Here is a 19,147-nt window from a genome sequence, read left to right as displayed (position 1 = left end):
TATATAATTCATGAAAATCTTCAGTCTTGTGTCCTTTTAATCTTTGTGAATCCATCGTACTGACAGAATCCTGCTTTGAGTTTATGCTTAAAGATCGGATTTATTCCTTCAGCTTATCAGGAAGAAAAAGAGAAATGAAACTGTATTTTCAGACATATATAATTTGGCCTCTGCACATATTGGCTGAGGTTTAACACTTTTGTAGTTTTCTCTCTTGAATTTGTTAAGGCTCATGCTAAACAGGCAGCCCTACCTACCCACATGTTTCTGGTGGGCTGTTGATGACATTAACCCAACCATAGGAGCTCTTATTAATTCTTGATAATTTCGTTTTTCAGTATTGCTTGACATGCCTTTCTACCTCACATGAACTGGAAACCACAATTCATAAGAATTTTAGGAATACAGCATGGACAAACTATTATTATGTGAATACTTCTACATGCAGGTGAAATTACATCCATAGAATTTCAAGCCAAAGCACTTGACCATGAAAAATGATACGTTTTCTTGTCCTCACATCTGTCTTCTCTTTGGTGGTTGTGGGCTAAGCACTGGAGTACTGCTGCAGAGGGGGAGGGGACCAAAGAGACCGTCCACAATGATGGCGCTGAAGAGGAATATGACCTCTGTCACCCATTGTATAGACTCACAGAACATTGATATTGTAGAATCCACTGAATTTAATCCATCTACTGTTCTCCTGCTTACAGCTGATGCCCTGGAGGACCCTAGAATCTCTGTCCAGGGGTTGTTTTAAAAAAGCCTCCCATCTCTGTCTTATGTTTACAGTTTTGCTTTCTCCTCACCTCCACTTAATTTTATACAAGCATCTTTCAGAAGAAAGGCAGGCTATTGTTCAAGACCTTGTATTAGTGTCCATGAACTGAGAATGCAATATCACTATCTACCAGTGCATAGGAAGCCTGCACCTCCCGATTGCTGCTCACTTCCAAGTGACAACCCGTGCTATTCTCTCTGGCTTACTTTCAGTACAGTCACCCCGGGATTTCTCGAGCCTGAGCTCCTTCTCATCGGAAGCCTTCTGTCTGAAAATTTCCCCCAGGTCCTTTACCTCCTGGCTTATCCCAGGGAGCAGCTCTCAGAAGAGGCAGTCCCTCACCTGCCCGTGAACATGGCGCAAACCTCCTCTCACAACCATACTACCACACATCACTCATTTTTATTTTATTTTACTTACAAATAAACTAACAGCTTTTACAGCTCTGAATGTTGCTGTAGTCTTGCACTCTTCTTGAACCTAAGGTGAGTGACATTAACCTAATCGGTGTTAAGGGTTGCTGTGGGATGGTCTGTATGTCAAATTACTCTGATTGGTCAATAAATAAAACACTGATTGGCCAGTGGCTAGGCAGGAAGTATAGGTGGGACTAACAGAGGAGAAAAGAAAGAACAGCAAGGCGGAAGGAGTCACTGCCAGCCGCCGCCATAACAAACAGCATGTGAAGATGCCGGTAAGCCATGAGCCACGTGGCAAGGTACAGATTTATGGAAATGGATTAATTTAAGCTGTAAGAACAGTTAGCAAGAAGCCTGCCACGGCCATACAGTTTGTAAGCAATATAAGTCTCTGTGTTTACTTGGTTGGGTCTGAGCGGCTGTGGGACTGGCGGGTGACAGAGATTTGTCCTGACTGTGGGCCAGGCAGGAAAACTCTAGCTACAAAGGGTGGTTTATGTTTCTTTGTGCTCATAGCCTGGGACATCTAGGCCACATAGTATATCCACAGCCTTTCTCTGATCTCTTCTTCTGTTATTACTATCATTAGAACAAACAACTATAAGACTTCTTTATCTGAACATAGACAAGCCAGTCACTTACTTATGGTGGCTCCAGACTCAGGCCTGTTGAGGGAGCTGATGATGACGAAGCCGAACCCTTCATTCTCTTTGCGGTGAATGACCACATCACTGGTCTGCAGGCTGTGTGAGGCAAAGCCTTCAGGCGGAGAGGCATTGCTACTGGGGGCGGCGTGGTTGCTGTTGGCGTAGGTTGCGTAGTCACTGCGGGGAGAGCTGTGGTGGGTTGACACAGAGCCTGGACTCCTCCCATCCTCTGGGCAGGGCTCCCCTGAAATACAGATCATGGCACACAGGAACTGGGTGATTTAGGAAAGGCCTTACTGAATTCCTCAGAAGGAGCAGGCACGAAGAGTGACTGGTTGATCTTCCCTATAGATATGCAGAGTATTTGAAGGGCTACAGATCTCTAGTCCACCAGGGCTTCATCCATTGTTAGCTTTTTCCAGAGCATGGTGAGCCCCACCATTAACCTCTTCCCACCCCATGAGTCCTGCCCACCCCATCAACCTCCTCCCATTGGCCTTCCTCCAACCTTTCACCTCTCATCAGCCTCCACTGAGGTTGGTACTCACTTTTTTCCCCTCTTGTTATGACTGCAAGTCCTAGAGACAATGACAACTTTTATATATTAGTCTCTTGGTTGCATAGTAACCGACTAAAGATGATCGGAAAACAAGTGGACAGAGTTCTAAATCATCATGGGCATATGACTCACTGAGAGAATTTATAAAAGGGCTGGGGAGATGGCTAAGTGGGTGAGATATTTGCTGTGCAATCACGAGGATCTGAGTTGAACCCCCAGAACCCGTATAAAGGCAGACACTAGAGCATGTTTGTGGGGTCAGTGCTCCTATGAGGCAACAGGGAACAGAAGCTCTCTGGCCAGCTGGAGCAGACAACAGCAAGCAACAAAGAGACCCTGCCTCAAACAATGTGGAAGGCAAGGACAAGCCTGAGCCTGTCCTCTTCACCCTACAAGTGTGTGCCAAGCACTCCTGCATCACACTCAGATATTTGCGTACTTTCACATACAGACACACAGGTTAAAAAGAACAAATAGAAAAGTACCCATCTTCAGGACCCACTCAGGAAGTATCTGTTTATTTCCCCCCCAGTAGGCCTGGGGAAGATGAGGCGTAGGAGTCGGGATCACGTTTCACGATCTTTGGAAAAGGCTGCTGTACCTGCAAGTGGGGCCAGCAACTTGACATGGTTGCATAAAGGGGGCCGACATATGTTTTTGTTTTAAAGAGCTACAGTTCAGTCAGGCAGTGATGGTGCATATCTTTAATCCCTGCACTTGGGAGGCAGAAACAGGTTGATCTCTATGAGTTTGAGGCCAGCCTGGTCTACAGAGCGAGTTCCAGGACAGCCAGGGCTACACAGAGAAACCCTGTCTTGAAAAACAAATTAATAGTCAGAATTCTATCTTCTGGTAGTTTGCTAGCCTAGAAGTGTTAAGTCACACCATATAGGTGGGAAATAGACCTCTTTTTTTTTTTTTTTTTTTTTTTTTTTTTTTTAACAAAAGTGGCCTGCTTATTATTTTATGTATCAGCTATCGGCTGTATCTCAATAAGGTAGTTTAAAAGATAAGCAAACCAATCGATATTTTCATTGAAAATTAGTTTGTACTCTCTGGATCAAATCCAATATCAGGTTGACAAACTGTGAATGTTGAATCTCAACAGAGTGTTTGAAGTCTTGTTCATATGAATACCATATTACAAAATATACTTTGTTATTAATTAGATAAACCTAACTAATACTTCCAAAATGAAGCAAGCATAATTATGTGGCAATATGATAGGAAATTTGGAGCTAAGAGACGCTAGGTTTATGGTTTTAATTACTAGTTTATGTGTGGGGGTGTTTTACCTGCATGTATGTATGTGCATTGTGTATATGCTCAGTGTCCATGCAGGTCAGAAGAGGGTATTGGACCCCTGGAACTGGAGTAGCATATGGTTGTAAGCTGCCATGTGGGTGCTGGGAATTGAACCCAGGTCCTCTGGAAGAGCAACTAGTGCTCTTAGTGACTGAGCCATCTCCCTCTAGTGCCAAGAAGCTTGTTTTTGAAATGAAAGTTGGTCTGCCATCCAGTTTGTCATTTTAACTTCATATCTAGGTACTGGCAATGAGTGGGATAATAGGGGCTGATTTGGTTTTTAGAGTACTGTAGTGAAAAACAGGACTGTTCCATTTCCTTCCTAACATTCATCGCAGAATCAAAAAATGCTGTACAATGGAATAATAAAAGAGAATGACCACAGTTCCTGATTTCTTGTGGGGCCTGTAGATACTGACTCTTATTTAGAATACTTGTTAAAAATGATCCGCAGAAAGCCCGTTACCCGTGAAGCCTGTTAAGGTCACAAGCTGCAGTTCCAGCACTGACAGTGTAGCATGCCTGGGAGGGAGTGAAACCTTGAGAGGTGGGGCCTAGATGGATCCTTTGGTTCATTGGGGTGCACCCTGGAAGGGGATTGTGGGACACCAGTCCCCCTCCATCCTTGTCTTTGTTCTCTAACTGTGATGTACATGGGATTATTTTATGTGCTTCTATCACTGTGTGTTGGCACCGTCCCAAAGCAAATGGGTCATGTCTGAAACTGTGACACCAAGGCAACCTTTCCTCATTCTAAGCTAATTCATCTCAGGTATTGGTTATATTAACAGAGAGCTGATGAACAATCCTGAAATAAGGACATCAAGGAGGAAAGAGATTTCCAGGAAATGTTCTCTTATACTGATATCCAGAGAAAGAACTGCATTCATTCATATTCCAAGACATTAGAAGTAGCATTAAATTGCTGGGTGCTGGTGATGTACAACTTTAATTCCAGCACATGGGAGGCAGAGGCAGGAGGATCTCTGTGAGTTCTAGGCCAGCCTGGTCTACACAGAGAAATCCTGTCTCAAAACTGCCACCCCCCCAAAAAAAAGGAAGCATTGTTAAATCAACTAAAATTTTTGAGAGAATAATTGCAAATTAAGTCACTCAGTAATATAAAGGCTTTATAAAATTAATTAATACTTTGAAGGTAGTTTATTAAGGACACTAAAGGGAGAAGAGGGTGTAGAAGAGCGACATACTTCCTTCTTCATTTCTTTTAATCACAGAAGAACTGAGACCCAAGCTAGTACTCTTATGATTTGATATATCTGAGCTTTTTCTTTAAGATATAGTTAATTACTATTTAATATAAAAAGATAATTTTCATTTGTGAGAAATGTTCTGAGGTCATAAAAGAACAAAATGTCAATGTCAAAGCCTTTCCCTGCTTTGAACTAGAATTGGGTGTTTCTGTCTGTACAATGTACCCTCCTTGCTGAAAAGCATCCTTCAAAGACAGGCTGTTATTGTCTTCGTGAAGCACATGTCCTTTATCAGTCCTTGTGAAAGTTGGAAATAAAGTGATTAGAGATAGTCTTGGAGAAGAAAAACAAACAATTATTATGCTGCTACATTAAATTGAAAATCTCCAGAGTTATTGGACCAAATCAGTAACTAAATGTCATAGACAATGACAAGAGAGATCTCATTTTCTGGCTGTCATATTTTAGGGGAGTTGAGAGCTGTGGTTGTCAGTAAATTGGCAACAAAGAAAAATTATGTGTCTGTGGAGTAAGTGGCTGGGAGTGGCTAGATTGTGGGTTCTCGAGAGTGAGAGAATCACTGACTAAATCAATGTGAGTGATCCTTGGGTAACAGGAAGAGTCAAATTCACCATCAGGGCACTTTCCTATTGCATTTAGATCCTTTTCCAACCTCCTGAGAAAAATCCCTTTATCATCAGCAAAATGAGCATGTCTTAAGTCAGACAGTTAACTGGGAGGACTTCCAAGCCTTCCCAGGGTTGCTCTGGTCTCTGACACTTGGTATTTGTAGCACTGCTGTCTTTGAGAAGTTGATGTCAAATGCTTCCTATTCAGCTGGTTTTTCATTTGAGCAGGACTGCTGTCTTTCCAAACCTCTCTGTGGTGTAGCCATCAACAGGGTTAGAATAATACAGCAAAAGGCCAGGCAATTCAACATCATGTACATTAAAGAATTATCAACTTCTCAGGGTACCTGGTGCCTTTTGGTTCATTCACACATGGTCACTCAAAATCCAGTCACTTAGCGTTCCCTCAAGTCAAGACTTAAGTTTTAGGTTAGGTTTTGTTCTGACCCCACTGGTGACACTAGAAATCATTGTGACACTTTACTGGAAGAGATTCTTCCTTTGGGAGAGTGGGGATGGCTGATGGTGCCTGCAGGTGAGAAGCCTTGGATCAAGCATTTACTATTGGTGGGACTTGCTTCCCATTGTCACATTGTTGGTCTAAACTTCCTATGCTAATTGTTAAAACTGATTGTCAATGTTTATATGTAGGGAGAGTTGATAGGATTATGGATTTGTAATTTCTCTTGACTTTTTGGAGCTGGATCGTGGCTGCCCATTGTTGTCTGAATCACCATGATCCTGACGATATTCCAATGCCTCTTGTAAATACCAAGCTTCTTCATGTGCTCTCTAGGTGAGGAATCCAAAAGTCCAACAGAACTTTTGCAATCAGAGCTTTCATTTCCTTTCTAGATGCTTATTCTAGTTATCAGGACTTGAGGATTCTGTCAATCTGATGGACTCTGCCTGCCTCCAGACTGTGATGGGGATATCTTGCCTTGAAGCAGAGCTAGGGCCAGGGGGCATGCATATGAATTGAGCGTGATACCGGATTGGGTACCCATATGTGTAGACACCCTCCTGGGGAGGGCAGCCCTGGGTGTGGCCTGCCTGTGTTGTATAGGCAGAGCAGGTTTATACTCTTCAAGGCAGACAGCTCACAAAGGAAAAGGAAATTCACTTAGAATGGCAAAGGGTAGACCAAGACCAAGGGCTGTGCCCACCAACTTGTTTCCCAGTGCTCCCAGTGAGCTCCCATTCCTTAACACTGGGCCAAGAATTCTACTCTCCTTGGATACTGGAGAAAGAGGCTGATAGCATGGAGACTGACTGTAACATGTTTTGATTAAGCCGTAAACTTTTTTTCATATTCATTCTCCATTCACAAGTTAGGGAATTCCTTAGGGATGTCTTACTCTCAGACAAACAGTGTGCATCCAAAACAATGTGCCATTAGGTTGAACATCTCAAAGCTGAGCTATCAAATACATAAATATTTATACTTTCAGCATAGTAATTAAAGTCACTCTCTTAATATCCTTGGGGGGAAAAAACAACCAAATGCTGGAGCTGGTGATATGGATAAGACAGCTCTCAAAACCAGTTCAATGTGCAAGATTTATGCTCGTGATTCCCCTGGAAAAGACCCTGGAGGGTTATTCCACTGCTTGTTCTTTAACTCAGCAATTTCTCATTTTTGATGATTTAGCCTATAGCCGAAAATTTTTGCCTTTCTACTTTTAGAGTGCACATGTTTCTTAGAATTGAGTATTTGGAGCAGGCTTTTGTGTCATTTTTACCTTTTGCCCAATGTTATCAACCTATCTGTATGCTATGGTGCATGTGTTCTTTTTCTGATATATCAGTTTGGAAACCAGGACCTGCCTTCCATAGGAAGCAGTATATCTGAGCGAGCCAAGGCCAGGGTAAGATGGAGGGGTGTAATCTCTATGGCTGTGCCATCCCCCAGCTCCGCAAGCTCCAAACAGTGCTGCTGTGAGATAATGCACCAACAATTTCTCTTCCTGTGTCTTTGTTTCTCTAAGCTGATTGTTCACTTCCGTTAGCTCTGGACCATCCTATCAGGCTTGCCCCTCCCTCTGCCTTGCTTAGCAGAGCAGAATAACAGCAGCATAACTTTAAAAGACATCCCCCTTGTCACATCTATCTGGAATTGTCCTTTATCACTTTGAAGAAATGGCAGCTATGAGGAAATTTGTTTTCTTATGCCTCGTAGATTTCTTTCACCCTGATTTTAGGCATTTATTTTACCCCTAAAGCATCCTGTCTTGAATTTAGTAATTTTCAGTACTGGTGGTGCTTTCAAGGAGTCTGGGCTGAATGAACATGGAATCTCTCATAGTGTGAGTAATCTGGAGTGGAACATTATCAAGAATTAAATGCACTCAGAAGCCAGGCAGAAAGAAGCTGGTAAGAACTACAGCAAAGATTGCTTTACAGAAGTCACATGACCTACAAATGGCAGGAGTACCTTTGTGCAATATTTGGCCTATACTCCAACAACTTGGGTTGATTAGAACAAAATTTAATTTGCAATAATCAGCTGGTGGCAAGGAGAGCATGAAATTATGTTGGTATCCTGGATTTGTACTTTGTAGTGTATTTCTTCATAAATCAGTTATCTTTTTAATTTATCTTCAGGTTACAGTACATATAGCACAGCAAACTTTTTTTGTTAAAAATCCTTCTGTAGGGAAGAGAAGCAATTAGATGTTAACCAAGCAAGCACTGTCTCCCTCCTGGCCACTCGCTCAAGGAGAAGGCATAATTCAAGGTGTTTTATTTCTTTGGGTCAAGTGGTATGCCATGGATTTTGGAAGACAGATGGCACCTTGTAGCAAAACCCCCATCCAGTGCAAGATATATAGTGGTCTCTGCTGGTGAAGTCTGATGATTTGTCTGATTTGCTGTTTGAAATGACTGCCCTTGCTCAAAGGCTAGTTTCTACGGGACTCAAAAAGAAAACGATATTTAGTCAAAGCAATAAATCTTATGCTTTCTATTCACCCACAGCCTGTGATTAGCAGGTGGCCTTTTAAAAAATCCCAATGTTAATATGTGAACACATATGGAAGAACTAGGGAGTGACATTCATCAATGATCTGTCTTTGGTTTGTCTCTGGGAGTGGGCAGAGTATCTTAAGGTGGAATATGGAGCTGATAATAGCATAAAAATGAGGACTGGCACCAGAGATGAGCCCACCTTGACATTGTCACTAACTGACTGTGACTATTAGGCAGTCTATTATTCCTTGGGTCTCAGTTTCCTTATCTGTAATGCAAAGGGCTCATGTGACTAAGCTCACTCCTAATTTTAGAATTGAGTCTGTAGGGGTGAGTTCAGGTGGCTGAGGAGATAGGCCAGTGGGCTTGTGGGACAGAGAGTGAGGAGGGCAGAGCTGGAGTTGCTGCTTCTGTGACTGACAAGACAAAGCATGGTCAGGTCTTAGGAAAAAGATCTGTGACGCCACACCACTCAGTGCGAGGTTATAAACCCAGTGTGGTGATGGCAATAGACACACCCCCTGGAAAAGAACGATCCGCAGGGCTTCATAGTGAAGGGAAGCCAGTGAGAGAACAGTATGAGTGTATGGGCTGACTTTGAAATGTATGTCTTTGGTGGATTCTTTTTGAAGCCAAGAAAATAGCTGTAAAGGGAATAATTACTTCTAATTTATCTGTTTCATAAGCTTAGAGCTATATGAATTATGTTTTCTCAGTGTGAGAGCTGTGGTTCCCCATATAGGGTGGTAGGCGTATTGTTACCTTTTATCAGGCGCTACAATGAAAGCTAATTTTCCATCCTGGTTTCCTTATTACAGTATAAAAATGCTGTAGTTTTTTTGTTTGTAAACACAATAAGAAACATTTTCAAAAGGCATATTTTCCATTATTATAATGTTTTCCTCATAACAAGCATGGACCAAAGAGCACAGAGCAGACACATCTTGAATCAGCCCCAGGCTTTCCTAGGAAATTTTAATGACTGCATTTAAAATCCAAAGGCTGCATTAGTGGGGTTGAAAAGCTCCATTTTGGAAAATAGTTACTTGTAGAACATCTAGTTTGTTTCTTTCCCCACATAACACAGAAACCAATTTTAAGTTTGCTTCTAGTTCCTCATTATCTCCCCGGAGCGTCGCACTGCCTCACGCCCAACCCTTGCTGCCCCTCAGTGCGTACCTCCACATAGCACCTTTCTTCTCACAGTGAGGTTCACCTGCCCATTGCGGGCTGCGTGGTGCATAAGGTCGATGACGTAGCGGTGGGTCTTGCCAGCCACCGGGATCCCATCCACATAGACAAGCTCATCTCCTGGGTGTAGACGGCCGTCTCTGTCGGCGGAGCCCATGGCAATGACGGCTCCAATCAAAATCTAGAAACGAGGAGAGAACATTCACATACGTGTACAGGGGCATGCGCTTGAAGAGTGGATGCTGAGAGGCGGGGCGGATGCCCTTTCGGGTACTGTTTCCCATTGTCTACTGCTCACAGAAAAGCAAGTGCCTTGGACTCACTGCTGGTTTCCATAAAGTGTCCCACAGGGGGCACTTGCTGACTGCCTCATAATTGTCAGCCTGAAGGGGGATTATAACTCAAAACACACTGATGCTAGCTGGCTACAACACACGACCTCTGCACTGAAATACTGTGGAGACCGAGTCACACCAGTTCTTGACTATCTAGGCTTGAATATGGCTTCTTACGCTTTGCAAGCCTCACCTCCTTCTCTTACAAAATGGGTGACAACAGGGCCAGTTCATAGGATTGCTGGCAGGGGCCGCTGAGAAATTTAACTTCTGCACGACATCGTGTGTGCGCAAATGTCAGGGAAACCGCTGTGGGTCACCATTAAACTCTGACAGAGGTTCAGTTCCCCCCCCCCCTTGCTTGTTTGCTTTGAGACATTGGAGGGGTAAAGCAAAAGAAAACAAAACAATATTGTTTTCTGGCTAGTTGACGTACTCAAATAGTCTCAGCTGAACCTTCTCCAAATTCTTGTTTCATTCACTGAGGGTTTCTTTAAAACACTGTCTTCCTCTGCACAAATAAGAACATTCCCAGCTCCATGTCCGCTCAAATGCTTCTGTGGTAGATACAGCACCACTGTGCCAGGAAGGGAGGAGGTGTACATTCTGGAACTCAAAGCATTATTATAATACCCAAAACTAGGACCATGATGAAAAGCAGTATATATGACTTCCAAGAATCCAGCCCACTGGAAATGGTGCTTAGTATTTTAGTTTTGCTGTTTAACCTACAAAAAATGTCTCCAAGTTGTGCACAACAGGTCTCTTTTTTCTTTCCTTTGCCAGTACCTGAGCTGTATGGCTCCTGAAGGCAGTGGTTTCATCAGCCTGACAATATTACAGAGGCCTCACTCCAGGTTTTAAATTCTGATAAAGTGATCTTTTGCTCCAAAATTGATTTCTTTCAGGCATAATAATTTCTTTCAAGTTTCAGATCTGTAGAAGCCAGCTAGCTTGTAGAACAGCCCCAACCTGGCCTGCATGTCTTCAGGCTTGGTACCCAGAATGGGTTTTCTTGAACTTAGTCCTATTTCTCATGTCTGTCAACATGGCAACTGGATCTGAATGTACTGATCTCTTAGGTACAGGCAACATCACAGTTCGAAGGATTTCATATCCTTACACGCTGCTTAGAGGAATGACCATTTCCTACGGTATTGCCGCAGTCTACTCTTCCTGGAGGGGTGGGGTGAGAAATAGCTCTACTTCCACTGCCCCGAGGAGCCACTCACTTCTGCACCTCCTGTTTTTTTCCCTTGAACCTGTCGTACCTACTTGCCATAGTATAGAAGTTGGGTATACTTCTGACAATCTATTTCCCATTATTGTCATGCCAACCTGAGTGTTTGAGTTTCTTTCTAAAGATATTCCAGTCTGCTCTTCAAAAGGCTCAGCCCACTATGGAGTGCTTCAAAGGTTTTCTGAGTGCTTTGTGCAAAAGCCAGTTAAAATAAGTGTTTGTTTCTCCACTGCTTTATGAAAGCTGCATTTAGTAGGATTTGCCCAAAGAAAATGCTTCAACCTTTAATTTCCTGTATAAGGAAGCAGGAAAGTTTATAACTAGTTATAAAGAAAACAGTTCATGAACTATTTGGCTAGCTAATTACCAACTCAAAGGCAAAATTCTGCATCTAACCTATGAAACTTTACCACTGGGAGAGCCTACAGTTACAACAGGGCCTTATACAAACCTCGGAAAGATAAGACGCACATTGGAAAATTCCTGATACTCTCTTGTTGTGGGGTAAACACAAGGATGTACACATACTATTGATGCTACATTCTCTGTTGCTAGTTTGATGTCACTCGTTAAAGGAAAATCCCTGTAAAACATTGCTTTCTTGTCATATTGCTGTGATAACAGTAATTCATTTCAATAAATATTCACTGAGAAGTGCGGGGTGATGCTATAGAATGCCAGGAATCCACAGTGCAAATAATAATAATCCTCAACTTATGGAGCCACCATTCCTGGGGTGCAAAAAAAAATGTAAAAAATATGCAACCTAAATAGTATGTTAGAAGATATGTACAATGGGAAAAACAGAAGGCGTGTGTGGGTATCACCTGTGTGGCCAAGGCAGTTAGGGTTAGAGTAGGCATCATTGAAAAGTTAACACTTTGAAGTGTCAAATGACAATGAAGTGTACTGAACACATTTTCCCTCACTTTTGTTAATTCTTTGAGAATTTTATACCATGTATTTTGATGGTGTTCATTCTTCTCCTAAAGCCCTTCCCAGACCACCCTCTGTTCCCTCCCTACCAACCTTTCTGTTCCTTTTTTCTTTCTAAACTCATCAAGAACAGTTGATGCTGCCCATTGTACTCTTGGATGTGGACCCTTCTGGGGAGCATGGCCAACCCTTCAGGGGCTGCACCCTTAAAGAAACCGACTCTCCCTTTCCCGGCAGTTATCAGTTACCAATAAGCTATGGGTGGTACTTTGTTTCTGTCTCCCTTCCTCCAGGCTGAGATTTTGTCTGGCTTGAGCTTGCACAGCCTTTGTGCATGCTGTTGTAGTCACTGTGAGTTCATATGGGCAACTGCCCTGCTGTGTCTGGAAAATACTATTTCTTTATAGTCATCTACTTCCTCTGGCTCTTACAATCTTCACACCACCTTTCCTGTAATGATCCGTAAGCCTTGGGAAGAGGGGTGTTATAGAGATGTCTCATTTAGAGCCGAGTGTTCCACAGTCTCTTCTTCTCTGTACCTTGACCAGTTGTGGGGCTCTGTGTTATTTGCCATCTACTAAAAAAAAAAAAAAAAAAAAAAAAAAAAAAGCTTTTCTGATGAGAGTTGAGTGATGCACTAATCTGTGGGTATAACAATAAGCCATTAGGAATCAGTTTAACCTTATACCTATTTAGTGAAGTAACATCTGTAGGTTCTCCTATGTCCAAGGACCTTTCTAGCCACGGGTTCTTGGTGGCTCCAATAATGGTGCCAGATATGGTTTTAAACCTGTGGAGCAGGCCTTCCAAACAGTCAGAAGGTGGTCGGTTACTCTCATGACTGCTGTGCCCTTATGCAGCAGTGGGCATGTCTTACTAGGCTGATTGTTGTAGCTCACATGGTTCACAGCTGGGTAAAACTGGTGCTTACTTTTTTCTTTTGGTAGCACATGTAGACCTTCCAAAACGGTGAAAGCTAGCCAGTAGAGGTGAGACTTGATTTCTGTCTGAACACATTTAAAAAATTTTAAAGCTCCAATCTTTCAAATCTTCTTTTACTTTGTTCTTTCAAATCTTGAGTATTTATTTTTTATATAGACTATTCAATTACCACTTTAAATAAATTCAACATATCATTACTTATTAAGTAGTGTTACATAATTATTTCTATATGCAATAATATGTAATTATATTGTATAATATATCCTCTTCTTTGTTTTAAAAGCGTTGCTGTAGCTATTGACCTGAGTTGTGTGCTATGTACTGGGTGGGCATTACGACCTGACCTGTGCCTGGCATGCTGGAGAGGCATGGAGGTGTTGGTCCATCCATTAAAGCATCTTTGCTCCTCCACCAGGAACTGCTGTCTTTGCTGACGGAGGCTGACCACTCAGACCACTCTTCCAACTCTCTCGTTGCTCTTGCTCCTCAGCCTTCGGCAGTTTCACACCTCTGAGTGTTGTATTTCATTGGTGATGCAGAGATAGCTTTATGTCCCTCTCTATTCAGGAAAAACCTACTTCTAAAAGGCTTCAAATGTGATTTGTATACTCAATACATTCTACTATTTCTCATTTGCTATGTTAACTGCAGGGACTTGATAATTTATGACTGTCTTTTGTACTGTAGCTTTTGTTGGCTTCCCAATGCATGTGTTACAGACTGGTGTAAGCTCATAAGACCACATCTCAGGATACCCAACTCTTTCAGACAGCCAACTTTAGGGTATATAGGTACCAGCTGTGAGCTTTCAAACTCTTCTAGATCAACAACCCTTAGAATTTTACAGGCTAGAGATGGGGTATACATTTTGGAGTATGGTCTCAGTAATGTAGCCCTGGCTGGTGGAGAATTCTCTATGTAGATCAAACTGACTCTGAACTCATAGGGATATGCCTGGCTCTGCTTTCTGATGTAAAGGTGTGGCCAACATACCCCACCTGAGTGTGAAATTTTGCATGTTTATGTAGCTAGAGTTTTCCTGCCTTGCCCACAGTCAGGACAAATCTTTGTCACCCGCCAGTCCCACAGCCACTCAGACCCAACCAAGTAAACACAGAGACTTATATTGCATACAAACTGTATGGCCGTGGCAGGCTTCTTGCTAACTGTTCTTTTATCTTAAATTAACCCATATCTATACATCTATACCTTGCCACGTGGCTGGTGGCTTACTGGCATCTTTACATGCTGCTTGTCCTGGCGGTGGCTGCAGTGTCTCTCATCCTTCTTCCTGTTTCCCCAATTCTCCTCTCTCTGTCCCGCTGTTTGCTAAGTACCTGAGCTAGACTGAACATTTCCATTTGGTTCAATGGTCATAGGAACTACGGTCTTACTGGTCATATCCCAAGCTGTCCCTCACCCATTGCACTGGTCACTTTCCAGGCATACTGAAACTTGTTAGTCTAGATTCCCTTATGTATCAAGTCGAATCTTCCTTCTGATCTTGTTGACCACTGGCCATGCTGGCCGGCAAGCCAGCCCAGTCAATGTAGCCTTGCCCTGGTCATTATCCCCCTGACCTCAACTGACTCCTCAGCCTCAGATTCATTCTTCAGCTCTCTCTTCTCCGTGCTCTTAAGGAAACATTCTGACACATCTCTGTTGTTCTGGCCCAGAAGGAAAAACTTAATGGGAAAACAGAAAACATGTCTGCATGAAAGTCCATGCCCTGGGTCTTTTCAATTATGTTTTTTTTCTAACACCAAGTGCTCAGCCCTAAAATCATATAGGTATGAGCCACACTAAATGGACTCAGCAGGTTGTATTTATGAATGTATTTATGTAACAATAATAATGAAAAAGAGGTCATAAACTTGAGAGGGGGTGCAGGTGTGTGGCTCAGGAGGAGCTGGAGGGAAGGAGGGGAGGGGAACTGTATAACTCATACATTAAATTCTAAATAAACAAACAAGCCCCAAAGAAACAAACCAACTTCACAATCCTACTGTATCTCAAGCTTTGAGGGCACAGAGCAAAACAGTATGCGCTGTGAAATAGCAATTTAATTCAAGCGGTTGATGTACCAGGAAGCTAGGGGAAAAGATACTGCTCAAAGGAAAACAAGACCAAATCCAAATCACAAAGGACCTCTGCAGCCCTCATTCACATCAGCCCCATCCTTCCTGCACCGCCTGCCCAAGTCAGCGCAACCCAGCAGATCTGTTCAGCGGCAGTCCACAAGTTCCCACAGTGGCAGACACTTCAGGTCCTTTCCTTCCAAAACAACTCCAGGAGTTTGCATCAGCCTTCAGTGCGAGGAACAGGTCTGTCCAATGTCTGCCTTTATTTTGAAAGGTTTATCTCCACACAGGCTTTTCTCCCGTTATAGTTTCTACATCTTTCCATTTTGATGCCTTTTCATTGCTTTTCAGTTCACAGCAGGAAATCTCATTTTTGTTCCTTTCTGGCAATTCTTCATTTCTTTCTATTTCTATTGTTACTTAACTGTGAAAAGCATCTCTCTATCTTCTTTTCTTAAGAAAAAAAAAAAAAAAAGCCTGGACATTTGGCTTGAATCGGAGCCCCACCGTTCATTGTTTGTGGAAGCCTAGTTGTCATGTTCAATGTGAACCCCAGGGTGTCAATACCACTTCATGTATATGGAGACAGAAACCTGTCTGATGTGATCTGTGAGATCTGTGGGTGATGAACACATCACCTTACTGGCCTCAGCCTCTGTAGCACACCAGGATTAAACGAGGCAGGGATTGGGTTTGTATGTTATCTCTGAGCTCAGCATATGGAGAAGCAGGAAGGACGTGCTGATGGGAGATTTTTCTTATACTGAACTCCCTAATATTGACACAGCCATTCTCTGAGGTGCAGCATTCTGTTTTTGAAGGCTCCCTTTTTTAGCATTTCCTGCATTAGAATGAGTTAAGTTTCTACATTATTGCTGAAGTGCCAAAAATTAGAAACTGCAGTAGGAGTATGTTTTAAGTCATTTAAATGAAGGAATAAACAGGAATAAATCTCAGTAAGAACAATAAAGATAACCGGAATCCTTGTAATCTGAGGCTTATCATAAGTACTTGATGCCTAGCTGCTGTGCTGAAGGGAGGAAGGATTTAGGAATGAAAGGACTGTGTTCAGAAGGTCTGGGACCAGGGAACCTGTGTATAAAACAGGCAGAGGTGATGTCCTCAGCCCATGTGGGGACTGTGAACATGCCCACTGGATCTTGCTTTATTTAGTGCAACATATGTTCCATTCTGCTAGTCAGTTTTATTACTTTTGTGTTGGATTTAGACTAGAACAGTAGTTCTCAGCTTTTTTAATGCTATGACCCTTTAATACAGTTCCTCATGTTGTAGTGACCCCAACCATAAAATTATTTTGTTGCTACTTAATAACTATAATTTTGCTATACTATTATAATCATAATATAAATATCTGATATGCAGGATGTCTGCTATTTGACCACCACAGGTGGAGAGCCACAGCTCTAGAAGGGCATCTCCTTTCTCGAGCTAGCCAAGTCTGCACACATCCCATGACTTGGGCAAAGGCCCCCTACCTCTGGAGAAGAGGATATCTGAGGGTGATGTTCACTAACTGGGGTGTTGGTGTATCTCCCAAACTCCCAAACACAATTATGTGCCTAGGGATCCAGCAAATACCAAAATCCATACAGTGAGGTGGATTGGAACATCGTTGTTTCGCTTTATATTCGTTTTATAGCTTAATATATGTGTATGTATACATAGGAGAAAGGACCTATAGGCTCTGTTGAATTAAAATGGCAATATTGTCATTGCTTAGGGCATATATGACCCATGATTTTGCCTAGGCTGGAGGCTCCTTTGTTCTAAGGTATTCACCCTCCTAATTTCTTTCATTCCAACTGTGTTGGATGGCAGTCTCAAAGGTAGTTGGGGAAATGAGTAACAGAGGCATCAAGGGAATTTTAGGAACTATGGTCATGCTTGGTCTTAACTGGCTCCAGCCAGTAGTCATAATGGGAATGTCATTAGATTTGTTTTTCAAGAGAAAATGGAAATCACACACACACAAAAATGAATTAGTACCCAACATTATAAAAATTCCAAGGGAGCAAGAGCATGCCACAGGGCTGCTGGAACTACATCTGTGCCTCTAGGACTGGCTCATTCCCATTTTCTAGAGACCTCGATATGAGATCAGTACTCACTCTGAAGCATTCAGTTTTGTATTGGGATAAGTACTCTATTCAGTCCCACTTAACACATACATGTCGTATCACATTCTGTATCAGGTTGGAAGATAAAATCCCCATCAAATTGTAGTCCCTGTCTTCAAGAAGCTTATGGAGCTTTACATAGTGGTGGTACCATAGCCATGATAACGAGACTTATCCAAGGCATGATTAATGCTATTTGAAAACTTTCCTCAATGTCCTGCAATATAGTCAGCTGTGATAATCTTTCACAGTCTCCATGGTGACTATAAAAAATAAAAAAAGAGTAAGCTCATGGTTTGGTATGATGAGCAAAAGCATTTTAGTCAGGGTATTCTGGAACAGAGAACACATCTATCTGGAAAGAACTCTTGAAGTTGGTATGTCAGCCTGAGCATGGCGGGTTCTGTCTGGGTTTGTTGTTACATACTCTGCAGTGTCTCAATGCTCACTACTGCAGAGAAAGTTATGAATTAGCATATATTGGTATTTTATTATGAGTTCTTTTATTTGGTATCTTTTAAGACTATGGTTTTGTTCTAAACAATTTTACCTTGGTCCAGTGCTGTGGAATGTTCTATATGTTGTGAATAAATAAAACGCTGATTGGCCAGTAGCCAGGCAGGAAGTATGGCATAGGTAGGACAAACAGAGAGGAGAGGCTGGGAGATGGAAGTCTGGAGGAGACGCCGCCAGCCTGCGATCCAGGGAGCAGCATGTAAGGGCTACAGGTAAAGCCACAGAACACATGGCACATATCGATTAACAGAAATGGGCTGAGTGTAAGAGTAAGAGCTAGACAATGGTAGGCCTGAGCTAATGGCCGAGCAGTTTAAATAATATAAGCGTCTGTGTGTTTATTTTATAAGTGGGCTACAGGACTGCCCGGGCTTGGCGGGACCCTGAGAGAAAAATTCAAGCTACAGTCCAGGCCAAGTCCCTGGTTCATGAGAGGTAACTGCCAAACTTTCCAAATGGAATGTCTGTATTGTCCATGGTGAACTCCTTGGACCACAGCTGACATGGTTTATAATGAGATGACTCGGGGTTGGCCAGCCACACCCACAGTCTTAGGAAGCTGGTAACTATAGGAAGCTCAAACTACCTTAGAGGCCTGTGATATCACTCTGACTTCTGGCAAAAAGAGAGCACTGGAGATGGAATATGACCATGGAGCTGATGATGCAATTACTTGTGCCAATGTATGAAACCTTAGTTAAAAACGTTGGTCACCAAAGTTTGGTTTAGCATCCTGATTGGCAAAATGGCTGTGGAATATGGGCGACTTTGCATTTGAGTTTTTTTCTTGATGTGGTTGTAGGCATATCTCTTTTGCATGGTTCTCATGCCTATTCTTTCACTATAATAACAGTACAATCACGACGCATTTTCGAGTTCTTGCTGTTCAGTGAATTACCAAAGCTGCGGAAGGCTGTGGGTATAAGGGCAGCTCTTCAGTGGCTTTAGACTGACACTGCTGTCCCACTTTCTTTTTTTAGTTCTTAAGAAAAACTTGAATGTTCTGAGAATAAAACACCCTCAGATAAGGAGGGCTGGATAGGATAGCCTGGGCTATGTTCCCTTACCCCTATAAACAGAATGTGCTTTAGCCTGGAGAGTCCTGGCTATTTCAGAGTATAAAACACACAGTGGGCTGCTTTCTGGGAGGCAGTTCCACAGCTGTGAGGCATGGGCAGTTGGGACTCTAGCTGTCTTGGAAAGCTTTCCTGAGCCAAAGACTAGCATAGAGTGAGTCTTCAGCTTCTGTG

The 19,147-nt window shown here is 42.6% G+C and overlaps 1 protein-coding gene across 12 annotated transcripts in view; it reads right to left on the bottom strand.

Moving 5' to 3' along the window:
• Positions 1-19,147, bottom strand: part of Magi2 (membrane associated guanylate kinase, WW and PDZ domain containing 2) — a 1,445,964-nt gene that overhangs the window by 137,909 nt on the left and 1,288,908 nt on the right. For all 12 annotated transcript variants that reach the window (XM_076566331.1, XM_076566328.1, XM_076566327.1 and 9 more), the window contains 2 exons: positions 9,698-9,890; positions 1,843-2,091 (listed from right to left, as the gene is read on the bottom strand). In XM_076566331.1, the coding sequence (XP_076422446.1) occupies positions 1,843-2,091; positions 9,698-9,890 (442 nt within the window). The remainder of the gene's footprint in view (positions 1-1,842; positions 2,092-9,697; positions 9,891-19,147) is intronic.

The sequence above is a fragment of the Peromyscus maniculatus genome, chromosome 3 (genome assembly GCF_049852395.1).
Source record: "Peromyscus maniculatus bairdii isolate BWxNUB_F1_BW_parent chromosome 3, HU_Pman_BW_mat_3.1, whole genome shotgun sequence".
In the NCBI taxonomy this organism is placed as follows: Eukaryota; Metazoa; Chordata; class Mammalia; order Rodentia; family Cricetidae; genus Peromyscus; species Peromyscus maniculatus.
The sequence above is the reverse complement of the archived record's forward strand: the minus strand, read 5'-3'. Positions and strand labels throughout refer to the sequence as shown.